The following is a 24151-nucleotide window of genomic DNA, read 5'->3' as shown; positions in this document are numbered from 1 at the left end:
TTTTTGAGACGGAGTCTCACTCTCTCGCCCAGGCTGGAGTGCAGTGGCACAATCTCGGCTCACTGCAACCTCCACCTCCCGGGTTCAAGTGATTCTTCTGCCTCAGCCTCCCGTGTAGCTGGGATTACAGGTGTGTGCCACCAAACCTGGCTGATGTTTATATTTTTAGTAGAGACGAGGTTTCACCATGTTGGCCAGGCTGGTTTCGAACACCTGACCTCAGGTGGTCTGCCTGCCTTGGCCTCCCAAATTGCTGGGATTGCAGGCATGAGCCACCACACCCGGCCTAGAAGACACACTTTGAAGTCTCACCTCTGTTCACCAGCTGGGTGTCCTTGGATAAGTCATGCCATGGGGAAGCAGGGCCAAGACTAGGCTGCTTATCCCCATGTCCATCCATGGTGCCCTCCCTTTGGCCAGGGGGTGCCATGCACAGCAGGACGTTGACCATCCTGAGAGTTGGTTGTCAGCCTTGGGAGTCAATTACTGTATGGAGAGTGAAGGATCGATATCTAATGAGTAAGAAGCTACAGGGCTCCTATGAACCTTGCCCCATGTGTGACAGCTGGGCCAGTTGCCGTACTCCAAACCGGGGACCGCCTCCACACCCCAACCCAGCCTGCGCAGCCCCTCACCCTCCCATCATAACCCCTGTTGTTGCTCTCTCTGCTCTGTTTGCAGGTCCCTCTGCTGGCTCTGGTTCTGCGAGGTTCAGCCGGAGGCCCACCTGTCCTGATACGTCTGTTGCTGGCAGCCTCCCCACACCTCCAGTCCCCAGACACAGGAAGAGCCACAGCTTAGGCAACAAGTGGGTGACTGAGCAAGCCCTCCCCCCGGGCTTCAGACCGTCCTGCACGTGGGCCTGGGCACAGTGCAGGGAAACACTTGCTGACTGGGTCCCTCCCCTGCCCTGTTCTGGGAGTTGCTGATGAGAGCCCTTGGAATCCTGGCCAGTGCACTTTCCTGAGGCTGGTGTGAGCTTGGGAAGAGCTGAGGGGCACTGTGGCAGCACTGACTCCACACCGCTGACAGGTGTCTCAGGCTCAGCAGCTGATGGAGGAAGGGTGCAGGGAAGGGCAGGGAAGTAGCAGTGACATTCCAGAGAATTTGCCCAAGCCCAGTTAATGACTCATGGAAAAACCCCAAAGTCCAGTGGACACCAGTGATTGTCATCCAGGGCGGTGTTCAGTTTCTCATGGTATCTGCCTACAGAGCAGTGAACCTGCTGGCTCATCAGCCCTGTGGGGCCCAATAGCTGGGGGACATGCGTGAATCCTCGGCATGGCTGGGGCAACTGTTCCTGTGTCTCCAGGGCATTAGGCAGAGGCTTCCGAACAGATGAGTCCCTTCCTTCCTTCCTTCCTTTCTTCCTTCCTTTCCTCCCTTCTTCCCTCCCTCCCTCCCTTCCTCCTTCCTTCCTTTCCTTCCTTCTTCCCTCCCTCCCTCCCTTCCTCCTTCCCTACCTACCTATCTACCTACCTACCTACCTACCTATCTACCTACCTACCTACCTACCTATCTACCACTTCCAAGGCACAAGCCTCAGCCCAGCCCAGGCAGGTCCTGGAGGAGCTCCAAGGCTGGAGGAGAAAGAGTTGCTCTCTGAGTGTTAAGCAGCCCTCTGTGCTAGACACTCTGCACATGCCTGTCAAGCATGATCTCCCTGAGTCCCCATGCAGGCCTCTGAGGTGGGTGCTATTATTACATATTTTGAGAATGAGTCTAATGAGGTTCAACAAGGTGAAGTTCCTTGCAATGGTGGAAAAACATTGGAGCAAGGGCCTGGACCAGGTGCGTGTGACTCCAGGAGCAGACATCCTGGCCACAGGCCCACTGCCACTCACCTGTGCGGCCTCATCACTCAGAAGCAGCATCTGCTCACTCGAGCCTCATAGCCACCTGGGAGACAGGCAGGGCAAGTATCGTTATCCCCATTGGATGGATGGAGAAACTGAGGCTCAGAGAAAGGATGTGACTTGCCCAAGGTCATGGCATGAGAGAGGACAGAGCCTGGGCTACACCATGGCTCTGGGTGGAGGCCTTTTTCCTGCAGCTGCACCATCTGCTCTGGCCCCCAGGCAGGTGTAACCACTGTCACTCCATAGATAAGGAGCTTTGCCTTCTTTCTTCCTTTCCGTTTTCCAGTATGATGTGTCAGTTGAGTGTAGTTGAGAGTAAAAGTGCGACATTCCCATCGGAGAAAGCAAGGCACCTACTGGACGACAGTGTCCTAGAGTCCCGCAGCCCCCGAAGGGGCCTGGCCCTGACCTCCTCCTCTGCTGTCACCAATGGACTCTCCCTAGGTAAGCGTCTCCGGCCTGCACATGATAGGCTGGTGGGCTGTAGGCCCAGTGTGTGCTCCGTGTCTGTCTCTGTGTCACTGTGCCATGCCCAGTGGCGCTATCATTCTGGGGGACCCAGTGGCCCCTCACCTCCCTACAGAGGTGGCTGCCTGCAGGAACCACCCAGAGCCAGGGAAACCCTTGTCTCCTAGCCTCGTGGGCTTCATGAAGAGCCCTGGATCTGTCGTCATCCTGCTGGTGGCATGGCAGGCAGGTAGAAAAAGCAGCCAAACCCTTTCCTAAGACCAGCTGCTACTGGCTGGCAACTCCCTAGACCAGACTGGACCACAGTCAGGCTTCTGTCCCTAAGGGATCATGACCCACAGGGCCCTGCAGGGCAAAGCAGGAGAGGCTGCCAGGGAGGGTAGCTGGGTGGCTACAGGGTTCTCACTGCGTACTTGTCTTCACAATGGGAGCTAGAAGGAGGGAGGATGAAAAGCTGATGTTCAGGGATGAAATTGCATCACTGAGTGTCAGCCAGACATGGTGCTATGGCAACAGAAGAGACAGAAATTGTGCTGCTGAGGCTGGGATAGGAAGAACTTGACATTAGGACTCAGGCTGGTGTTGAGCTCTGGTTGTAGGTCCGTACCCCTGCAGTGCCCAGGTCAGCTGAGACAGGTGGGCACCATCCTGTTAATACTGCCATCAGGCCAGTGCTCTCTCTGGTGCCCGTTGCCTTTCAGTGTGCCTATGCCTTTGTGGTCTGTGTGTCTGTGTGTCTGTCAGCTTCCCTTAGCAGGGAGTCCTCCCACAGCTGGTGGTTAGACCAGTTGCCGAGCTGGGAGTTGATTTTGTGAGGACTGCAGGGCAGAGGGCCCAGGGCAGGGGGCGGGAGGGGACAGGAGAAACAGGCAGGAATCACTCCCACGTCCCTGTGAAAGCAAGTCAGTCTCAGAGGGCGTGGGCAATATGAGTCCAGGGGTCGCCGTCTCCCACGCCCTGGAATTCTGACAAGCATGTTCTGTGTCTGCCTCTGTCCTCAGAGGAGGTCATCCTGTTTGGAGCCAATCAGGGTTATACGACGGCTCAGGACAATGTGTCCAGGGTTCTGAGGTGCGCCTTGGGAGAAGAGTTCCAGGTCATGCGTGGGGAAAGGCTGGGCTGAGCAAAGGTGTGCAGATTTCTTCCCAGAGATGCGGCTGTGCTGGTGGGTGGGAGGAGTCCTCTAAGAAGGCATCAGAGTCCACAGTGTCCACATTCTTTGGTCATGGGACCCTCTTCCTTGGAATGGGACTGGGTTCTGAGGAATGCCCTCTGGGGAATGCCGGCCCAACAGCACTCAGCAGAACAGCTGTTTTATGTCCAGAAAACTTTCTGAGCTGTGTCTGAGTCCAGGCCTTGCTCTTCCTGAGACAGAAAACGGAGTCAGATGCAGAGCTGTCCAGCGTCCAGACAGGAGATCACAAGGTTGTTTGGTTCCCGGCTCCTCAAGTTGGGGAATTGAAACTGGTTTTCTGTTTGGGGCCAAAAGCCCTGATTAAGTGGCCATGTGTGCATGTGCCCTGTTGGGAGCTGGGCTGGTCCTCCCCTCTGTGATGAGGGCCATTACTCAGACAGATGCCAAGGGGCCTGGGATCCCCTCCCTCCTGCTTTCCCAGTGCTCGGCCTCGGTGCTCTTTCAGGCAAAGAGCACTGAACCTCAGAGCCTCTGAGGTCTGAGAGACAGTCCAGAAGCATTGCGCGTGGATGCTTGGGTGACAGGAGAAAGTCTCTCCTTCAAGAGGGCTTAGAGAGCCTGGGAGAAGCAGGGTCACCCATTCAGCCCAGAGGGACAGGCCTGAAGGAGAAATAGGTAGCAAAACGGTGGGACCCAGCCCCTCTCTGTGACCCCACTGGCCAGGGGTGTGCAGGGGCTCTCCCTTGAGGCTTCTGTCTAATGCCAGGTACCTGCGCTGTGACCAGCGTCTAGTCAAGCCCTGACCCTTGTGGAAGAGGAAGAGGTGCTCATTTGGCCTCACCAGGTGAGGCCTGTTCTAGCCCTGGCTTCATGTGGGCCAGAAGGGAGGCAGTGGTGGAGCCAGGTCAGGCCCAGAAGAAAGCCTGAAGACCCAGACCCCAGCGGGCCAGTGGGCAGTTAGCTGCGGCCCTCGGGGGCAGTGGGAAGGTAGTCGCGGACCTGCCTGGAACAGTGGGATGGGGTGGTTCTTTGACCCTCCCAGAGCAGAGTTAGAACAAGCAGCAGCAAAAACTCGAGTACATCGAGGCTCCCAATGTGAGGAAGCAGTTTCTATGGCACTTCTGTGAGCTCAGGGGCCTGACCCGGGAGGACGGGCCCCTCTTCTGTGAGGCTGTTGTGCTCATTGACCTGTGTTCCTTTTCCAGGCAGTAGTGAGAGCTCAGAGTTTAGTGAAGAGATGTCTTCAGGGCTGGAAAGGTGAGTGTGGCCTCAGCATGGCCTCCCTCCCAGGGGCGGTGCTCAGGGCCCAGGGAGCTGAAGACAGGCCCCGGGCAGGGACGGGCCCTGCCCCACCCACCCCATGCTGGCCTTGGTGAGGCTGCTCTGTGGCTCCTCCAGCAGCCTGGCCAGGGCAGGGCTGACTAGGAGGGAGGATGGCAGAGTAGGATGGGTGTCGGGGCCCCAGCCCCCATGCTTTGAGCAGCCCCACACCTCCTCTGATCCAGGAGTCTCTTCCTCCGGCACAGCTGCAGGAGGCCTGGGAGTAGATTTGGTCAAAAGTGTGGGTTCTTGAAACCGGAAGCCTAAGAAGTGGCCTGGTCTTGAGATGGGCATGTGGCTCCGCCTGGTGGGGTCTGAGAATATTGCAGCCTAATGGCCTCAGGCCTTGGGTATTTATTGACCCCCACCCTGCTAGGCACTGGTGACAGGGAAGTGGCCACAGCCTCCCTTGAGGATCCCTTGAGGATCCCAAGCTTCGGCTCCTGGGAGAGCCTGTCAGTCAGGGCCCCAGGCCTCCTGCTCAGGAATTCCCATCGCAGAGCTCCATGTACTGGTGTTTTCCTGTGCCAGGAGCCAGGTGATCTCTAGGAAGGCGGGGGACACTGTAAAGGGGGTGCCCCCACAGCCATGGCACCACCAGGGGTGAAGGGCATCATGGCGACTCAGGGTCTGAGGGGAGGCTGGAAGCATCCAGTGACACAGAATGTCCAGGAAAGGCAGGTATGCACCAGTATCCAGGGCCCTGGACGTACACACACACATGCACATGCATACTCACATATACACGCCCTACACACTCACATATACCCATGCACACACTGTACACTTGCACTCACCTACGCATGCAGTCTCACATACACAGGCACACGCTCACACATGAGCTTGTGTACACATTCACATAACCACACTGTCACACATGTACATATGCATGCATGCATGTACACTCTCACACATTTGTGTGCACACACATATACATGTGTGCATAAGCACTCACATGCACACACGCGCACAGACACTCCTCCTCTGGCACTGAAGCTTCTCTCCTCAGTCCCCATAATCATCAATTGAGCAGAGAGAAGATAAGTGCTGCCTAGCAACTCCTCCCAGGGCAGAGGGGCTGTCTGCTGCTCAGTGTTCTTGGTTGAGCATGGCCTGTGCCAAGCACTGTCCTGGTGCTTTGCGTGCGTGGATGTACCGAATCCTCAGCACTCCTGCACAACAGCCATTCGTAGTGTCTCCGTTTTATACATGTGGAAAACAAGGCTCAGAGAGGTAAAATGACTTACCTGCTCCACACTCTGGTGTGGACAGAGCTGAGCCACACCCAACAGCCTCCTGACCAGTGAGCCACCTCTTCATCACTGCTCCACAGCTTGGCCAGATACGGGGACTGCCCCATATTGGTCAGTCCATCTGTCTGCCTGTGAAACCCAAGATGGGGGGTGGTGGGGGAGTGACGATATGCCAGCCCTCAGAGGCTCTCTCTTTTCCCTCCCCACCTATCGGGGTTGCTCAGGCAAATGGGCCAGTAGCTTTCACCCTGGGAGCCACCCCAGCAGTGGGGAGGAGAACCAGACAGGCACAAGGGCAGACTCCAGAACTCTCAGCACCAGTCAGGGGACTCCTGGGGACACCCTGAGGGAGATGGCTTTCAGGCAAGCCAGCACCTCCCCTGGCCTCAGGCCAATGAGAAGACATCAAATGGCAATCAGAGGCACAGATCCTGAATAGCAGCTAGACCTGGACTTGCTGTTCATTCATTCATTCATTCTTTCTTTCTTTCACTCACTCATTCCTTCATTCACTCATTCATTCATTCAGTAGCTATGAAGCAACTGCTCCCTGCCAGACACCACACTAGTTACTGAGGGTGCAGTGGGTATAGTTACTGCTAAGTACTCATGACTGAGATCAGAGCTTCTAGGAAGGAGGATGGTGAGGGAGAATTCCTTGTCCCAGGGAGATGATGCTGTTTGCAATGCTGTCGTGATCACTATAGGCCACAGCATTTCATAGCATTTAGATCACTATCCATCTGAATGTCTAGAATAAGTGATTTGGGGATCTCTTCCAAGCACTGGTCTCATGGCTGGCGCAGATGCCCAGCTCTGCCTCCAGCAGCCTTGAAACAGCCCTGCAGGGAGGATGCCCTGTTTCTCATCCTCTGAGGATGACTTTTGGCCCAGCCCCACCTTGCTGAGGGGAGCAGGAGGCCACCTGCTTTAGAGGATGCCAGTGGGCCTGCGATGTCTCCTCTGTTCGAGACCCGGGCCCCGTGCAGTCCTGATGAGCAGATGCCAGCTGCCCCTTGGCCACCGACCTCCCTCTCCACCTGCACTGCCTCTTACATTCCCTGAAATAATCCACACTCGCAAAAGCACAGGAGCATTCTGGACCTTCCTGGAGAGTCCTCGGGAGAGTTGGAGGGGAAGATTTACCTCTTTTTTTTTTTTTTTTTTGAGACGGAGTCTCGCTCTGTTGCTCAGGCTGGAGTGCAGTGGCTGGATCTCAGCTCACTGCAAGCTCCGCCTCCCGGGTTCACGCCATTCTCCTGCCTCAGCCTCCCGAGTAGCTGGGACTACAGCCGCCCGCCACCTCGCCCGGCTAGTTTTTTGTATTTTTTAGTAGAGACGGGGTTTCACCGTGTTCGCCAGGATGGTCTCGATCTCCTGACCTCGTGATCCGCCCGTCTCGGCCTCCCAAAGTGCTGGGATTACAGGCTTGAGCCACCGCGCCCAGCCGGAAGATTTACCTCTTGTAGCTTGAAAATCTTCATTGCCTGTGGCTCTTTTCTTTCAGTTACTCACCTTCATGCTCTTTCCTGGGTCTTCTCTCTTCCTGACCTTCATGGGCCCCATGCTTAGCTCCTCCAGGTCCTCCCTGCACTCCCAGCTCTCCCCTAGGCCAAATCTTCCTACTCTAATGGGGAGCAGACTCCCTCTTCCTCAGAAGACTGAGTGTCAGCCTGCCTGGGCGCAGAGGCCAGCACCTGCCCTGAAAGAGCCTCCCCTCCTTGGAGACCCCACCAGCTGTTCCCTGCAGATGCTGTAAGAACACAGCTTTCTCTGCAGGTCATACTGCTCGAGCAGACAGAGGCTGTGGAGCCAGAGCCAAGGGTGCAGGGGAGGCCTGGGCCCCACTCAGGGAAATGAGGGCGTGAGAGAGGAGAGGAAGAGGCTTGGCCATGGTGGGGGAGACAGCATTTCGCCCCACAGCTCTGAAGCTTCAACAGCTCTGTTGAAGATTGCCACCAGTGCCCTGCCCCTCAGCCCTGGTAATAAGCCTGCCCAAGCTAGGAAGAGAAATAGAGCCAGATACCAAGATGAAAGGCAGGGAGACCCCAGGTCAGTTTCTCCACATCACACACACCTCCGGTGGGTTGAGGGCACACCTTCATCACCAAGAATGCTGCTGTCAGCAGGCAGGCAGGAGTTTCTGTTGTCTGGCCAGGGGTGGGAGGGTGGGATCCTGCATGCCCGTCTGGTGAATTTCCCTTCTCTGAGTTTACACGCGTAGATGTCTCCTTTTTGGGTAGTAGCCAGAGTTCAGGCTGCAGATGCCCAGTGGGTCCCCAGAGTGTTCGGCCATAAAGAGCTTCCACATAGGAGCTGGAGCCCACTGAGGCCTGTGGAGCTGCTGTACTGCCCTCGGTGGGCATGGGCCTCTTCCTACTGGACTGTAGAACGAGGGTGCAAGAGCAAAGGGACCCTCTTCTACTCTTCATCCTCCTGTCTCCTCACCCATGTCAGCCTTGGCAAGGTCACAGGGCCTGTGGGGCCGGGGAGGGGCAGTGAGATGCAGGGAGGTGTTCGTTAGTCACTTCTGAGCCCCCAGGCTGCCTTAAAGACCCTCCCCTGCCCTCGGGGCCCAGCATGAGGACAGGAGGGTGGTCCTGTGCCAGGGCCCTCAGGAACCAGAGAGCTACGGGCAGGGGTGGGCCTGCTCTTCTCTGTGACTCCACCCAGTGTCCCTGGTCAGCAGTCTTCCTCACCTCATGCTGGGGAGAGTAGGGGCAAGGAGAGAAGGGGGGCTCCCAGCACACTGCGCTTTCCCAGGGAGGCAGGGAGGTGGCCGCAGGACATTCAGTTACCTGGAGCGGAGGGTTGTGGGCTTGTCAGGACAATCTCCAGCCAACCTCAGGCCCCTCGGAAACCAGCACGGAAGGGAGCGTTTAGTCAGGAGCAGAAGTAACGGAGAACAGATGCCTTTTTCTGCCTGGTTGGGAAAGCAAGTGTTGGCACTAAGATGAAAACAAGAATATCAGCCTACGAGTTAAAGGATTTTAAATGAGGTGTTTTAAAAAAGTCGAACAAAATTGTAGTGGCGGTCATGTATGTATATATGAAAATAGAGTCTCACTCATCCTGAGTATTTCTGGGCTGTACGTTTATTAAGTGAGTTTATTTTCCCTGTGTTCTTCAGATTTTCCACGATGGGTAAATGTTTCTTTTCTACCCAGAAAAACAATTAACATATAACTGTACAAAAGAAGACATAATCAGAAATGATTACTGATCAGTTTTTAACAATTGAAATATGAAAGTGCCACAAAGTTGATGATGAAACCTTGGCCACCATTTCCCCTGGTCGGACTCGCCCGTCTCTGTAGAAGGGCCTTCTCGTGTGAGGCACAGGCTGTAATACAGGTAGTAGGAAGAGTAGAGGATGGGGGGTCCTCGGAAGGCCCAGGGTGAGAGGAGGCCCCTGTAGTGAGAGGGAAGTGAGGCTAGGGCAGGGTTGGGGGGCACAGTGCAAAACCCTCTGAACAAAGCCTGCTCCTCTTCCTGCTCTGGAGGAGGTGAGGGAACGGGTCAGAGCTCAGAGTCTTAAATAAGTCCTGTTAGGGAAGCAGTTGTGCAGGATCCAACAGGGTGACCTGCATCAGGCACCGGGCTCAGAGGTGGCTTCTGGAGGAGGGGATGGTTAAGCAGCAGCCCAGGACATTTAGTGAAGAGGACCCTAGAGTGCCCTCAAGGCGGGACCTGGGACCTGAAGAGGCTGTGGGCTGTGAATCATGCACCAGGCTGGGACAGATGGCCCCGGGCTTGGTGTCTGTAAGAGTCTCGTACAGGAGAGCTGGGCCCCATGGCAGGTCCTGTTCTCTGGAGTTCTCAGTGGACCTCCACAGTGAAAGGCACAGCCAGCCTTGCAGGGGGACCTGAAGTTAGGACCACTGATCCTCCCAGGCCCTTGGGTAGCTCTCAGTATCTCTGAGCCTCCATTCCTCAGCCCTGTGATGAGGCTAGGCGCAGTAAAGATCTAGCATATAGGTGGAGCTGCCACATCTGAGGAACGGATTTAGGGACTTTTTTTTTTTTAAGACAGGGTCTCTTTCTGTTTTCCAGGCTGGAGTGCAGTGGCACTGCCATAGCTCACTGCAGCCTTGATCTCCCAGGCTCAAGCGATCCTGCTGTCTGCCTCCCAAGTAGCTGGGTACAGGTGCACGCCACCATGCCTGGCTAATTTTTTTATTTTAATTTTCAGTAGAGATGGGGTCTCACTGTATTTCCTAGCTGGTCTCGAGTGATCCTCCCATCCCCACTTCCAAAGTGATGGGATGACAGGCAGGAGCCACTGTGCCCAGCCTGAGTTGGGGACTTTTATGAATTTCCCTCGATAGGTACTACTTCCCACCAAGAAAGCAACCCGGGGGTCTAGGGCTGGGTAGGGGGAAGAAAAATGTCCTCAAATGCAGTTCAGTGATCATGGGAGGGATGGACCGGAATGATGGCAAATTTCTGCCAGCACCTGCTGGCCTCCAGGATGACACTAGACTGGAGGGGGGCCCCTCTAAGAGGTCACTGCAGACAGTTGCCCCCCAGAGTGCTATGGGGTGGTGCTGTAGGGTGTTCAGGGAGTTGGGTGATGCGGCTTCTGCCCATGTGAGGTTTACCTGCTCATTTTAGCTGGTGGGATCATCTGACATCCTTAAGGAGGCACCAGCGAAATGCAGTCATGGTGACAGAGCACCAAGCCTCCTGCCCCAAAAACTGAGTTTTAAAAGACACTTGTTTCCTTCCTTGAGAAGATCAGAGGACCCTGGTAGATGCCCAGGTTTGCCAGGTCACAAGGATGCCCCTCAAGCCCCAGACTCTGCAGTATTTTGGGAGAGGCAGGCCAGGCTCTGGAGGCAATCCTGCAGGTGGTGGGTCCCCTTGGCTGCAGCAGACATGCCAGTGGCCATTCTCAGGGTGGCTGCCGCAGAGGACCTCACTGTCCCCTACACCTGGGGCTGAGGCCAGGATCCCAGGCTCTCATTCCTCCCCTGAGTCTGGTTTCCTCGGGTTCATTCTGCTGCCTGGTGCCTGGCTTCAGTGCTCTGTATGCTTGGCCTATCTCTCCTGCATGAGACTCAGAGACACTGAGTCCTGGGCCACCTGTCCCAGCTTGGTGCATGACTCAGAGCCTGCGGCCTCTTCAGGTCCCAGGACCCCCCTCAAGGGATCACTAGGGTTCTCTTCACCAAATATCCTCTGGGTGGCAGCCCAGTTAGACAATTTGCCAGCTTCTGATTTGGGTTTCTCTCCAATATGTGATCTCTTGCCTCACTCCCTTAGCTCCAAACACTAGAGTCTGGCAGTTGAGGCTCCAGCCAGCAGACTGAGAGAAGTCTGCAGAAAGAATAGTGCACAGAGAACCCCTGGCCTCGAGGTTCCAGGGCCTTTTGCTTGACTCTGTTTTCAAGCCCTGCCAGGCAGCTGCTGCTGCTTCATGGGTAGCTGAGAAATCTCTGCCCACAGCTTCTCTGTCCAATAACTACAATTCCTCCAGAGTCAGCACCTAGAAAGCGGGCAGGATGCTCCTTCCATCTTGTGTCCATTCTTCTCTGTGCATATCTGCTTTACCCCTCCCCACTCTCTCTCAGACAAGATTTCTGGACTTCTCAGTGCACAGAGGGGAAGATGGATGATACCTCAGAGCTCCCAAGTTTACATGTGATAGTTTCACCCAGCCACTGAGCCTCACTTTCAGCCTCTCAGATCTGGTTCCTAATCACCAGGAGAGAAGATCTGGCTTACCTGGCTTGGATCACTGGTGTTGCCCTGTCCACTCAGCTGTGAGAAGGATGGGGACATACAATACAAACGTGGTTCCTAGGGATCCACTTAGTGAATCAGGGACATTGCCCAGAGAAGAGTGGGTGGCCCGTAGAGAGCAAATGTCCTTCAAAAAGTGCTGCTAGAAGGGACATCCCAGGGCCCAGCAGAATTCAGGGTAGTAGCTTCCTGCCTGAAGATGAGGGTGAAGCATCATAAAGTGGCCAGGATAGGCCATGACCTAATTGGATGGCTTCCCATCCAGGGTCTGCAGGCACAGGTGGACACTGCTGATCAATAGCATCGCCTGGGCCCTTCCACATGTGCACTCCTACCCAGGCTCTGTGGACTTGAGGCTAGGGCTCTGTGTACAGAAGATTAGGGGAAGTATATTAGTCTGTTCTCAGGCTGCTAATAAAGTCATACCCAAGACTAGGTAATTTATAAAGGAAAGAGATTTAACTGACTCACAGTTCAGCATGGCTGGAGGGGCCTCAGGAAACTTACAATCATGATGGAAGGGGAAGCAAACACCTCCTTCACGTGGTGGCAGCGAGGAGAAGTGCCGAGCAAAAGGGGGAAAAGCCCTTTAGAAAACCATCAGATCTTGTGAGAACTCACTATCATGAGAACAGCAGCATGGGGGTAACCACCCCCATGATTCAATTACCTCCCACTGGGTCCCTCCCATGACACGTGGAGATTATGGGGACTACAATTCAAGATGAGATTTGGGTGAGGACACAGCCAAACCATATCAGGGGAGGACCCTACTTCTACTAAGACCAAGATTACCAAGGCCTCAACATAATTATTTTCTGCTCTCCAACCTCCTAGCCCAGAAACAGGGACTTAGGGCTTTCTAAAATGAAATTTCCTGGCTGGGCGCGGTGGCTCAAGCCTGTAATCCCAGCACTTTGGGAGGCCCAGATGGGCAGATCACGAGGTCAGGAGATCGAGACCATCCTGGCTGACATGGTGAAACCCCATCTCTACTAAAAAATACAAAAAACTAGCCGGGCGAGGTGGCGGGCGCCTGTAGTCCCAGCTACTTGGGAGGCTGAGGCAGGAGAATGGCGGGAACCCGGGAGGCGGAGCTTGCAGTGAGCTGAGATCGTGCCACTGCACTCCAGCCTGGGCAACAGAGCAAGACTCCGTCTCAAAAAAAAAAAAAAAAAAGAAATCCCCAGGATACCTACAACCTAACGTGTACCTAGAAAATGATGGAGTGAAGATGGCCTTTCAGACCTGCTTGACTAGTCTGAATGCTCATGATGCTGTTGGCCCAGGAAGTGCCCTGGCCGCTTCCACCTCAATAGCACCACCCACTCTGCCTCTTCCCAGTGTCATGATCTTGGGCAAGTGACTCCACCTCTCCAAGCATCAGGTTCTTTATCTATAAGGTGGAGATAATAATAGTGCCTGCCTCACAGTGTTATATGAGTAAATGAGATGCTGAGCGAATCCTGCTTAGCACATTGCCTGGCACCCATTGTCTCATCACCACCACCACCACCGTTACCACCATCACCATCCTCATTCCATCCTCCCACTTTCACTGTCACCACCACCACCATCACCATCATCCCGTCATCTCATTGTCCTGTCATTATCATCATCCCATGACCCCATCCTCCTCCTCATCATCACCTTGCACACCCCTTGGGACTGAAGTGTTCTATATTGTTGCCAGTCGATGTCTTCCCCAGACCCAGGTTCCCACAGGCTCCTGGTCTGGGCAAGCCTCAATTGCCTGTTTCAGCCCTCCTTCTGACTCCACCTAAGATCCCTGAGAGGGGACAGTCAAATGGCCTTCCTAGGACACCGTGTTCAGCCACAGGTTCTCAGAATGACATTGGGAAAGGTGTCTGTGGTTCTGGGCTATGAGCCCTTACGTCAGTTACCAAAAAAAAAAAAAAAAGAAGAAGAATCTATGATTTCTGTGGTTCCTCTGATACCACCAGCCAATCATTTTGCATTTTCTGGCCCTGAACATTCAAATAACACATTTTCTCAAAGCAGGGACATTTCCAGACACTTTCAGATTCTCTGGTTCCAGTGGCTGAAGATCCTAGCTGCTCTATGCTGATGCTGGCCTGCCAGGCAGCCAGAGTTGCCCTGCCCAGCAAGGTCCTCCTCCAACTCTGGAGGGCTCACCTAGAGGGAAGGCTGGCCACTTCCACCCCGACTCTGTGTTCCTAAAGGTTGGCCTGGAGAAAGGTCACACTGATGCTGCTCTTCAAGGCCTGGGGTCGCTCCCCCTGGCTCCAGAGAGAGCAGGCTCTGACTTCCACAGCCTGGAGCAGCCACCCTGGCACAGGCCCTCCACTCGCACCAGAAAATGAGCCTTCCTTTGTGAACACTTGAGTCTCTGTCTCTAATGACTGGCCAGCAAGGTGATGCCTCCTTGAGCCTCGGTTTCCTCATCTTAAACTGAGAACAGGGCCCCTCTCACAGAGCTGGGCATGCTCTTGTGTGAAAGCATGTAGTTGGCACGTATGCCGTTGAGAAGAGGCAGCTGCTCTTCAGTGCCAGGCAGCAACTGCCAGGAGACCGCTCCACTGGGGCCACCAAGGGACCAGGAGACCTGGGAGGTGGCCCCATCCTGGGAGGTCCCCAAGCCTAAAAATCTTGTGGTCATTCAGTCTCAGACACTGACAAATCCCAGGCAGCGTGACTGCAGGTGGGGACCCACAAGTAGAGGAGCCTCTGAGAGGAGAATGCCAGCAAGAGCCCACAGTGGCCCAGTCCCTGCGACAGACCCCACCGTGCTGCCGCTGCCACTTCTCCCTCTAACCTGAAAGGCCACAGTGGGCCAGTCCCTGCGACAGACCCCACCGTGCTGCCGCTGCCACTTCTCCCTCTATCCTGAAAGGCCATAGTGGGCCAGTCCCTGCGACAGACCCCACCGTGCTGCCGCTGCCACTTCTCCCTCTATCCTGAGAAGAGAATGCCAGCAAGAGCCGCGGTGGTCTGTCCCTGCGACAGACCCCACCGTGCTGCCGCTGCCACCTCTCCCTCTATCCTGAAAGGCCACAGTGGGCCCAGTCCCTGTGACAGACCCCACCGTGCTGACGCTGCCACCTCTCCCTCTATCCTGAAAGGCCACAGTGGGCCCAGTCCCTGTGACAGACCCCCACTGTGCTGACGCTGATGCCGCTCCCTCTATCCTAAAAGGCCGCATCTCACAGTGTGGTGAGGAACTTGGGCTGCAGAGTCAGACAGTCCTGGGTTCAAGTCCTAGCTTACAAGACTCATGCCTTGGTCAAGTAGGTTCACATCACTGAGCCTCAGTTTCCTCATTGTGGGGAGGGTAAGGGTGCTTTACACAAAGTTTTGGCGACAGTGTGAGTGCACTCGATGAAGTTGCAGGGGCATCAGAGCGTGTGAGCACGTGAGCGCTCGCTACCTAGTGACTGCTTGGTCTGTCGAGAGCCCCCCAGTGACCCCTGGTATCCTCGTGCTCCCCACCAGTCCACTCCTCACTCCTTTAGGGAGGACATGAGGAAAGGCTGCTTATGAGGCTGGCCTGCTTGGAAGATGCTTGTTTCAAGCTCTGCATCAACAGATGTCAGTTCCTTCAAACATCTGTGAAATACGAAGCCACGCACTGTCTCACGCAAAGGGAGAGAATGACGGGAAGAAAGTAGCCGCGCTGGCCACTGTGCCCTGTCTCAGGTGCTGTGGGAACTGCGGATGGTCCACTGCCATTGCATTCTCCTCAGGTAACAAGGAAAAAGACTCATGAGAAGAAAAGTGGCCAAGGGGCCAGAGGGCCCGGCCCTGGGAAGGTGGACTCCATCCTCAGCTCCCAACAGGTGGCAGCTCAGAGCTGGAATTCAGCTCAGGTGAGGAGGACACGTCCCTGGGTAGCAGACAAAGCCACACAGGATCTCACTGCAGGAAAGTCCATTGTCAGACCCTGCTCAGAAGAAATCCCTGGGTACAGCTGGAAGAAGAGCAGCCCGAGAGGCAGCCGTGGCCAGTTCCCCTGAGCAGTGCTGCTTCTGCACGGGCTTGTGCAGTGACCTGCCGTGCTAGTGCACTCACTTGCGAGGTGCCCAGCATGTGGTGTCGGTAACAGTGAAGTTGGTGACTGTTTGACTTGTCCAGAATGAGAGACTCATGGTTATCTGCATGGGTCACATTCACTCGCTGCACTCCACCCCTCTTTCTGAGAGGGAGGTGGCCGTCGGGCCAGTGGCCTGGTAGTTTAGCACACCAGGGCCTCTCTTGTCTGTGCTACAGCTCAGTATGGGTGGTGGTGGGGTCAGTCTATGACCACCCTGACACCTGTTATGTTAGAGAACTGGGGGGCCAAGCACATGCTATGGTACACCACCCAGAGAGGAGGAGCCGATGGGCAGGAGGCTCAGGGGCCTGGAGCAGCCATCCCAGCTAGCCATCAGACTCCCACCAGCCCTGGGCCCTGGACAGTGGACCCGAGATGGTCATCAAGAAGAGCTCCTTCCTGGGAGGAGGACAAAGGCTCCTGGGCAGGTCCGATGTACCTGCTGCAATGCGTGAGGGCGGCCCCACACCACCCACAGGCGCTGGTGTCACAGAGCAACATGCAGCAACCTACGGCTGACCATGGAGGACTGAGGGGATCTTACAAAGGAACTCTGGGCCTCATCTGACTTTATTAAGTTGATTACATTGTTGTCTGACCAATGGGCAAGAAGAGCTGTGGTCAGAGAATAGGCCATGCCTCAAGGGTGGGGAGAAGGTTGGAACATCAAGTGGATACGGGACGTGAGTCTTCTAAGACAGGAGAGGCTGAAGGAGAAAGAGGGTGCCTCCCTGCAAAGAGGCAGAGCAGGCAGCTGCACGTTGCCCTGGAAAGGCTCACTGCCAGGAGTGCAGGTGAGAGGAAAGCCAGAGGGCCGCCCACGGAGCAAGCTTGGAGCATGGACTCCCGGATGCTGCAGCAGGTCACAGAGCAAGTTTGCAGGGGCCTGGCTGGAGCCGCAGAGGAGACTGTCCAGTGGAGAGGATGTTGTAAACAGAAGGCTCCAGTTATGTCCTGGTGAATGGCCCCCAGGCCTGACATGCAAGGCTGCCCACAATTCTGTGTGCACTTTTCATGTGGACTTGCCGTGGATTGTCGGGGCTGTACAGTGTTTGCTATGAAACATCTCAGCCCCAAACTGAGGCAAGTGGGCGTGCCTGGATTTTAGTCATGCTCTTGACACTGGAAAAAGGGTGAACACTCAATAAAAAGTTGAAAGAATTACCTGGAGACTTGGAGACTCTGAGGGTTGCTGTGTTTACTGGCCGGGCAGCTCCAGGTGTGCTTGCAGTGTGGCCGAGGAGGCTGGGGAGAAGTTGGGGAGGGAGGGAGGTTGCTCTGCGGGGCTTCCTGAGCTAACTGATTATGTAGTCCGGGGTGCTCTTGCCTCCTTCAGGAGCATCTGGTCTTTCAAAGCTGTTGCTAAAATTTAACCCTTTTCCTCTGAAGCAGGGGACGTCTCTATGCCACCCTGGGGCCCAACTGGCGGGTTCCAGTTCGGAACTCTCCCAGAACCCGGAGCTGTGTCTACAGGTATCCATGTGTTCATGTGTTCATTTGTTTGACACATAGCTTGTTATATGGCGTGTTGGATGCCAAGCACTGTGCTAGAGGCTGCCGAAAGAAAGAGACACAGCCTTTGCCCCCGTGAGGCTACTGCCAGGTGCACTGGCTGTCCCAGAGGAGGTGAGGGGCACTCAGGAAGAGGAGGGGGAGCTTACTTGGTTCGGGAGCTCAGGGAGGGCCTCCCTGAAAAAGAGACTGGAAGAATGATAGGAATTCGCCAAATAATTGGAAGTGGAGGGGCAATGAGAGTGCTGCCAGCAAAGGGACAGCGTGGGCTGTGAAGCAGGAAGGGCTGGATGATTCGAGTGAAGGGAAGGGAGGGAATGTTGGAAGGAATGAGAGAGGGCAGGGACATGAGATGAGCCAGAGCCGCATCCAGCATCCAGCAGGGGTGAGGATGGTGGCTCAGACCTTAAAAACGACAGGGAACCATAAAAGGGGCTTGCTGTGGGTGGGTGGAGGAGAGGAGAGGAGACGGGGAGGGTGGAGGCACTGGCCAGTGTGGACCCAGGAAGGCCAGTGGAGCGCACTGGGCAGTGGCTCAAAGGACAGTCTGGTGGCCTACGGTGTAGTGGGATGGCTAAGATGATGGTCAGACATGTTTAGTACCTGATCCCCAGTGCATCCTTGGGATCGATTAGGTTACAGGGGCATCCGAAACAGAAGAAAACCCCAGCTTTCTGGCTGAAGCAGCCAGTAGAGGGTGGTGCCGTTCCTGGGGCGTGGGCAGATCTGGAGCTCAGGAGGGAGGTGTAGGCTGCCATGCCCTTGGACACCTTCATCTGTAGGTGATGCTTGAGTCCCCAAGAGAGAGGATGAGTGAAGAGCCTGGGAAAGGTGTGGGGAATGGTGCGTGTGGGCTCGTGTCCCTCTTGTCACTCCACACCCTCTTCCCTTCCTCGCTGCTCCTCTGAGGCTCCTGCCAACACCAGAATGAAGGGCTGCTGGAGCTGGGGCTTCACAGGCACCAGCTCCTCAGGTGTGGAGGAGCCCACACCAGCCCCAGGGAGCGGCCAGGCTGCAGCCACAACAAAAGCAGCCCTCAGGATAGGTTGGGGGTGCTGATCGGGGCCTGGGTTATGAGGAACTTGGTCACCAAGCCTGGAGCTTTGCCACCCCAGAGAGACGGGTGTGGGAGTCCTTGGCGGTGGGCCCTTCATATGCGTCACCACCTGGCCCTCCCCTCCGGGCCTTACCCTGTGCTGTTGAGTCTGGACTGCTGGGACATCTCGGACTTGGTAGTGGGGCACCTGTGGTCCCCAGTGAGAGAGAGGGGGCTTGACCTCAGCTCCTCCAGGGCGATGTCTGACCGGTGGTCTCTCCTCAGCCCCACCGGCCCGTGCATCTGTTCTCTGGGGAATTCGGCAGCCGTGCCCACCATGGAGGGGCCTCTGAGAAGAAAAACCCTGCTCAAGGAGGGGCGGAAGCCTGCGGTAAGTACAGAGCCGCATCCACCCGGGCAGCAGGGGCTTCCGCGTCTGTAAATAGTGCTCACTCCTAGAGGTCTCAGCAAGAAAGTCACATGCGTGGCAGAGGCCCGGCTTGCAGTGGGCATGCAGTGAGCTGAATTCTCAGGAATTATGCCCGACACTGCCTTAAAATGAACAAAGGAAGGGCTCCCTGAGTAAAGGAGCAAGAGAGGGGAGGGAAGATGCCTCCTCTCTTGGTCCTAGGTGGAAGTTAGCATTGCCAGGGGGTGGTGGAGGGCCAGGGAAGAGATGGGGCCTGCAGTAGCATTGATGGGATGGCTGGGTCTGGAATCAGCCAGGGGTCCTCTACCCCCATGACCCCTGGTGGCATCACTCAGCCTCTCCTTCCTCTGTAGCTGTCCTCGTGGACCAGGTACTGGGTCATACTCTCAGGATCCACCCTCCTGTACTACGGAGCCAAGTCCTTGCGGGGCACAGACAGAAAACACGTAAGTCCCTTGAAAGGACTCTAGTACTGGGACTTCCTCTAGTAGGGAAGGGAGCTCTGTGAACTGTGGAGGATGGTGGTGGGAAAGGGATCTATGTGAACTGCGGAGGATGCAGGCGGGAAGGTGGCAGGGGAGGGAGGGAGCCTTGCCTGACCCAGGTCGGCCTCCCTTGCGGAGTGGAGGGCTGGGCCCGGGTCTCCGGCTGTGTTGTTGCTCTCCTCCAGTATAAATCCACACCTGGCAAAAAGGTTTCCATCGTGGGCTGGATGGTGCAGCTGCCTGATGACCCCGAGCACCCAGATATCTTCCAGCTGAACAACCCTGACAAAGGTAGGCAGCAGGCCAGAGCTGGTGCCTGCAGCTGCTCTCTGCCCGTTTTCTCTCCTGCTCAGTGTGCATTTTGAAGTTATTAGGAGCTTTTGAGGCTGCTGCCTTCCCTTTGCTTTAGATTCTGATGTTTGTGGGCTCCATGCTAGTCCACAAAAGCTGCATAGATCGTGGTTGGCATGTCCTTTGAGCAGGGTACGAGGCACAGGGTGCTGGAATCCTTTTTGCGGCCTTACCTGTGGCTGCTGGGGCCCATCACTCCAGGAGCTGTAGCCTCACGGTCTTGGAATAAATAGTAAGGCTGGATGAAGCAGGGCCATGAGGCTGGAAGGGTCTTGGCTCTGGGGAGATTTCAGGGATCCCTGACATGCCTGTGCCATGAGACTCTGGCAGTGTCCAGATCCAAGGCCAACTCAGAGAAGACCCCTTTTAACTTCCCAAAGCTCCAACCTTCTCTAGCTGTCTCCCAGTTCCTCCTGGTTCCCACTTCACGATCTGCTGTGAAGAAGGAGAGATTCTGGATGCCATCCTGTCGAGTAGCCCTGTCTTCATTGACATTCGGAACAGACTATGGCGGGTCTCCTCAGTAACCCGTGTCTCATGACAAAACTCCAAAATTGCCTGGGTCAATTGGATTCCAACCAGGCAAACTGATTGGGGCTGGAAAATCCCCACGCATTTTCACACCTTAACAGGAATGTTCTACTGTAGGGTTCATGAGCACACAAATCACCTGGGAATCTGGTTAAAATTCAGATTTGGATTCAACAGATCTGGGGTAGAGACCAAGATTCTGCATTTCCAGCAAGCTCCCGGGCGATGCAGATGGCGGTGCTGGTGGGGAGACCATGGCTTGAGTGTCAGGCTCTAATGTTCTTAGCTGAGAAGCAGAGAAACAAAGGGAGCCTCCAGGATCCTGGAATGGGGAAGAGATAAATTGCCAAGTTCTCTGCTCAGTGTCTAAGTGACTGAAGCCACATTTGTTGCACACATGTGGCAGTGTGTCCTGAGTTTGGTTACCATTGTTCCTCCCTCAACAGTCTGGACCGCATTAGCAGTGGTTTCTTAAGGAAATGTGACACAAGGGGTGGCCAGGGTCCATGGATAGAATTCAAGAGGTCTGTGAACTTGGGTGTGGAAAAAAATGCATCTTTGTTTTCAGTGACTTCTGACTCCTTCAGTTATGAGTATAAGCATCCAACAATAAAAATGTTAGCAATACCTGTGATTTTATCTCCAAGAGAAATCACATATTGTTACAGACATTTCAAAATATCACTTACGCTTATCTCTTTGAAATTACAGTACAGTATCAGACTTGTACTAGATCTTGTTCTTAGTGCTTTAATATAGAAGCACCTGTAGAATTATACCACTGGTTTGTTTTTTAGGAGTTTAGTAACTATATTTGAGTATTATCGATTTCCTTTGTATTTTATACATTTGGAAACATTATTCTGAGGATGGTCCGCAGGCTTAACCAGACAGCCAAAGGCACCATGGCCCCAAAATGGTTAAAAGCCATGGTCCAAAGAGACCACTGGAGGGAGCCCTGGAGGCTGCTTTCTCTGCATGTTCCAGCTTACCTGGGCCGACCTTCCTAGTTTAGTTACCCGTGTTTACATTTATCTTTATGCCACAGTCACCAGCTGACCCTCCTACGTGGCCCTCTTCTTAACTCATGGTTTCTCTATCCATCAGGCAATGTTTACAAGTTTCAGACTGGTTCCCGATTTCATGCAATACTGTGGCACAAGCATTTGGATGATGCATGTAAAAGCAACAGGCCTCAGGTAAAGTCACCAAAATCCTGCTTGTCACCTGAAATATCCTCTCCCACCCTTGGAACTAAGGGTCCTTAGAAAACAGGGTTCTCTTCTTTCAGAGCCCATTAGCCACACGCTCAGATACCCTCTTCTGATCAGCATCTTCCCTTGAGACAAGGTGCCCCCTTGCTCAGCTTAGAACTAAGCCCAGCTCCAGACCAGAACTTTGAATCTGGTTCCTGTGTCTTTCCCACAATAGGAAATGCCACAGAAACACCCACTGGGGGATAGTTATGAGCAGCTGCGATATCACCCCAGGATCAGGTTCTAGCATCTATTTAGGTCATCCCTGCCAAGAGCTGACTTCATGGGAATACTGCACACTCACTCCTCCCTGCCCCACAACCCTTGGGAATAATGCAGCTAACTTACTGACAGCCAGCCATGGGCCAGGCAAGGCTGCTGGTGAAAGGGGTCCCTAGCTTCTCAGTGTGTTTGAACCAGTAGATTCTGTATTGACATAGGCCCCCTCTGGCCTACTGAGCCTGGCTCGTGGTATGGCCCCCTCCCCTGGTCGCCCCCAGCCATCCCACCAAGGGTATTACATGAAATGCTTCACGTGCAGGAATTGGCTGAATTCTCCCAACATCCCTGTGAGGTGGATTCTCTTACTGTCTCCATTTTATGCTGAGGATCCTGAGGCTCAGAAAGGGGCAGACACACGCTTAAGGTCCCACATGAGTGAGCAGTGGAGCTGGGATTGAACCCAAGTCTGCCTGACTCCCCTGATTCGCTACTCGTTGCCCCTGAGCCCTCCTGACTGTCCTGCCTCCACTTCCCTGGTAACCCCTGCAGCTGAGCAAAAGACCGGAAGCACATCCCCCGCTGTCCAGGCTTGTGAGAGAAATGGCTGCCTTTGCCCTCAGCAGCAAATGGGAGCGAGCTGCAGCCTCCTGCTCCCTGGGGGTCAGGTGGGCAGCACTGATGCTCCTGTCCCTAAGTGTCCATGTGTGTGTTCCCCAGGGATCAGCCAGAGGAGGAGTGGGGGAAGCAGGAGTCCTCTCCTAGCCCATCTTGGGAGGGCTAGGCGCATGGCATAGAGGGTGGCGCTTCAAGGAGGACAGTTGGGGGTAGTGCCGGGAAGTAGACTCAGCAAGCCTCCTTGCAGGTAGCAGCTCTGAAGTCTGGGGGACCTCAGCAAAGGCAAGTGCATACCAGGCATTTGGGTCCAGGGGGATGGGGACTTCATGGTGCCACAAGGCACAGTCACAGACTTCTTGGTCCCTCCAAGTGGTTCTGGAAGCTGGAGGGAGGTCTCTAGTGACAGCGACAGGTCCTAGGGCTCTGTGCTCAGCTCGGTCCTATTCAGGATCTGTAACACAGATGAGGACAAACACGAGCAGCTGATTGAAATTATAGATGATGAGAAGCTAGAAAGCAGAATTAGCAAGTTCTCAGAATTAGTCCTTGACCAACTAAAACAGGACAAGACCAATACAAGAATAAACAGGTGCCACAGGTTCCAAATAAATTGCAGTTGATTCCCTTGACTCACCCGTCTGACTTTGGGGGATTTGTCCTCGGGATGTGCTTACACATGTGCTCAAAGGCGTGTTTAAGAATGTTCACTGCAGCATTGTTCTTGATAGGACCAAAACCCTGGAAGCCTCTGTGACCCTCAGGGGGTCCCTGTTGTGCAACACTTGATAGTTTTTAGAAAGAGGCAGATCAGGGTAAAAACATTTGGAAAGGATGATCTCGTCTGTGTAAAAGTTCTAAGATGATACACAAGAAATGGTAATTCTATCATTTCTAGAGAGCTTTATATATAGTTTGTACATTGAATAAATGTAATTGGCCATCCGTATGACGGGAAGACAAGGGTTTTGGTCGGCAGCCATGTCAAGGTGATCCCTTGAGACAAGGTGCCAAGACCTGAACGAGGCTGCTGCCGCCTCAGATTGCATTAAGAGAGGAAGAGCATCCTGGCCTCTTCCACGCTGGTCACACCGTGTGTGTCTGGGGTCCCTCAGTAGCTCTGAGGACCCCTCTCTAAGAGCACAGCACACTGAAGCTCACCTACCACACACAGGAAGCCAGAGCAGCTCCAGGTCCAACAGGAACTGACAGTCCCAAGGTGGACCACATGGAGGGCAGTGTGGGGAAGGAGGCAGGGCCCTGTGCCTGAAGCCTGGGCAGCATGGTGGCCCCAGCCAGGAGCCACAGTGGTAACCCTGAGCAAAACCCATTGTCCCTCTTTGGAGAAGCGGCCAGAGGATGACAGCAGCCCCAGCAGGCAGCGCAGGCGGATCCCGCAGAGCACTAATGGGTCAGTTTCGTGTATTGGCAAATGTGGTGTAGCATGGCAAGGCTACAATTTTTAAGGATTTTTGTCTGATTTTCAGACCTGGAGGAGGGGATTTTTCTTCCTCCTTTTCCCCCTTTTTATTTCTAATTTACTTTCAACCAAATATTCCCACTCTATGCTACATGTAATAATAAAAAGTTGACAACAACTGAAATATTCAACAGCCGAGGATGATTTAAGTGAATCACAGTATATCCGTGTGATGGAATGCCAGGAGGGTGTAAGAAAGGGTGTGACAGAAATGCATCTATTCACGTGGAACAATCACAGTGACTAGATTGATTTTCTATTCTGTGGAACTGCGTGTCCTCAACTTGTTTTTGTTAACATTGAATACACTTAAACCTTATCTATAATATATGTGTAGCTATAAACAACAGCAATAAAACACCCTATTGCCACCATGTGCCTAAC

General features: G+C 54.4%; 1 protein-coding gene across 32 annotated transcripts in view; it reads left to right on the top strand.

The window, feature by feature from the left end:
* The window catches only part of RALGPS1 (Ral GEF with PH domain and SH3 binding motif 1), a 309728-nt gene that overhangs the window by 279689 nt on the left and 5888 nt on the right, over window positions 1–24151 (top strand). For 9 of the 32 annotated variants that reach the window (XM_045372644.2, XM_045372654.2, XM_045372648.2 and 6 more), the window contains 8 exons: window positions 682–808; window positions 2146–2303; window positions 4668–4719; window positions 17242–17325; window positions 18686–18791; window positions 19184–19276; window positions 19501–19606; window positions 21305–21396. In XM_045372644.2, coding sequence (XP_045228579.1) covers window positions 682–808; window positions 2146–2303; window positions 4668–4719; window positions 17242–17325; window positions 18686–18791; window positions 19184–19276; window positions 19501–19606; window positions 21305–21396 — 818 coding nt within the window. Of the gene's footprint in view, window positions 1–681; window positions 809–2145; window positions 2304–4228; window positions 4307–4667; window positions 4720–17241; window positions 17326–18685; window positions 18792–19183; window positions 19277–19500; window positions 19607–21304; window positions 21397–23461; window positions 23706–24151 lie in introns of those variants that run through there. The other 23 variants (XM_074016522.1, XM_074016526.1, XM_074016524.1 and 20 more) reach the window with 11 other exon arrangements.

This window comes from Macaca fascicularis, chromosome 15, assembly GCF_037993035.2.
Source record: "Macaca fascicularis isolate 582-1 chromosome 15, T2T-MFA8v1.1".
NCBI classification, from domain to species: Eukaryota; Metazoa; Chordata; class Mammalia; order Primates; family Cercopithecidae; genus Macaca; species Macaca fascicularis.
This window is presented reverse-complemented; position numbering and strand designations above follow the sequence as displayed.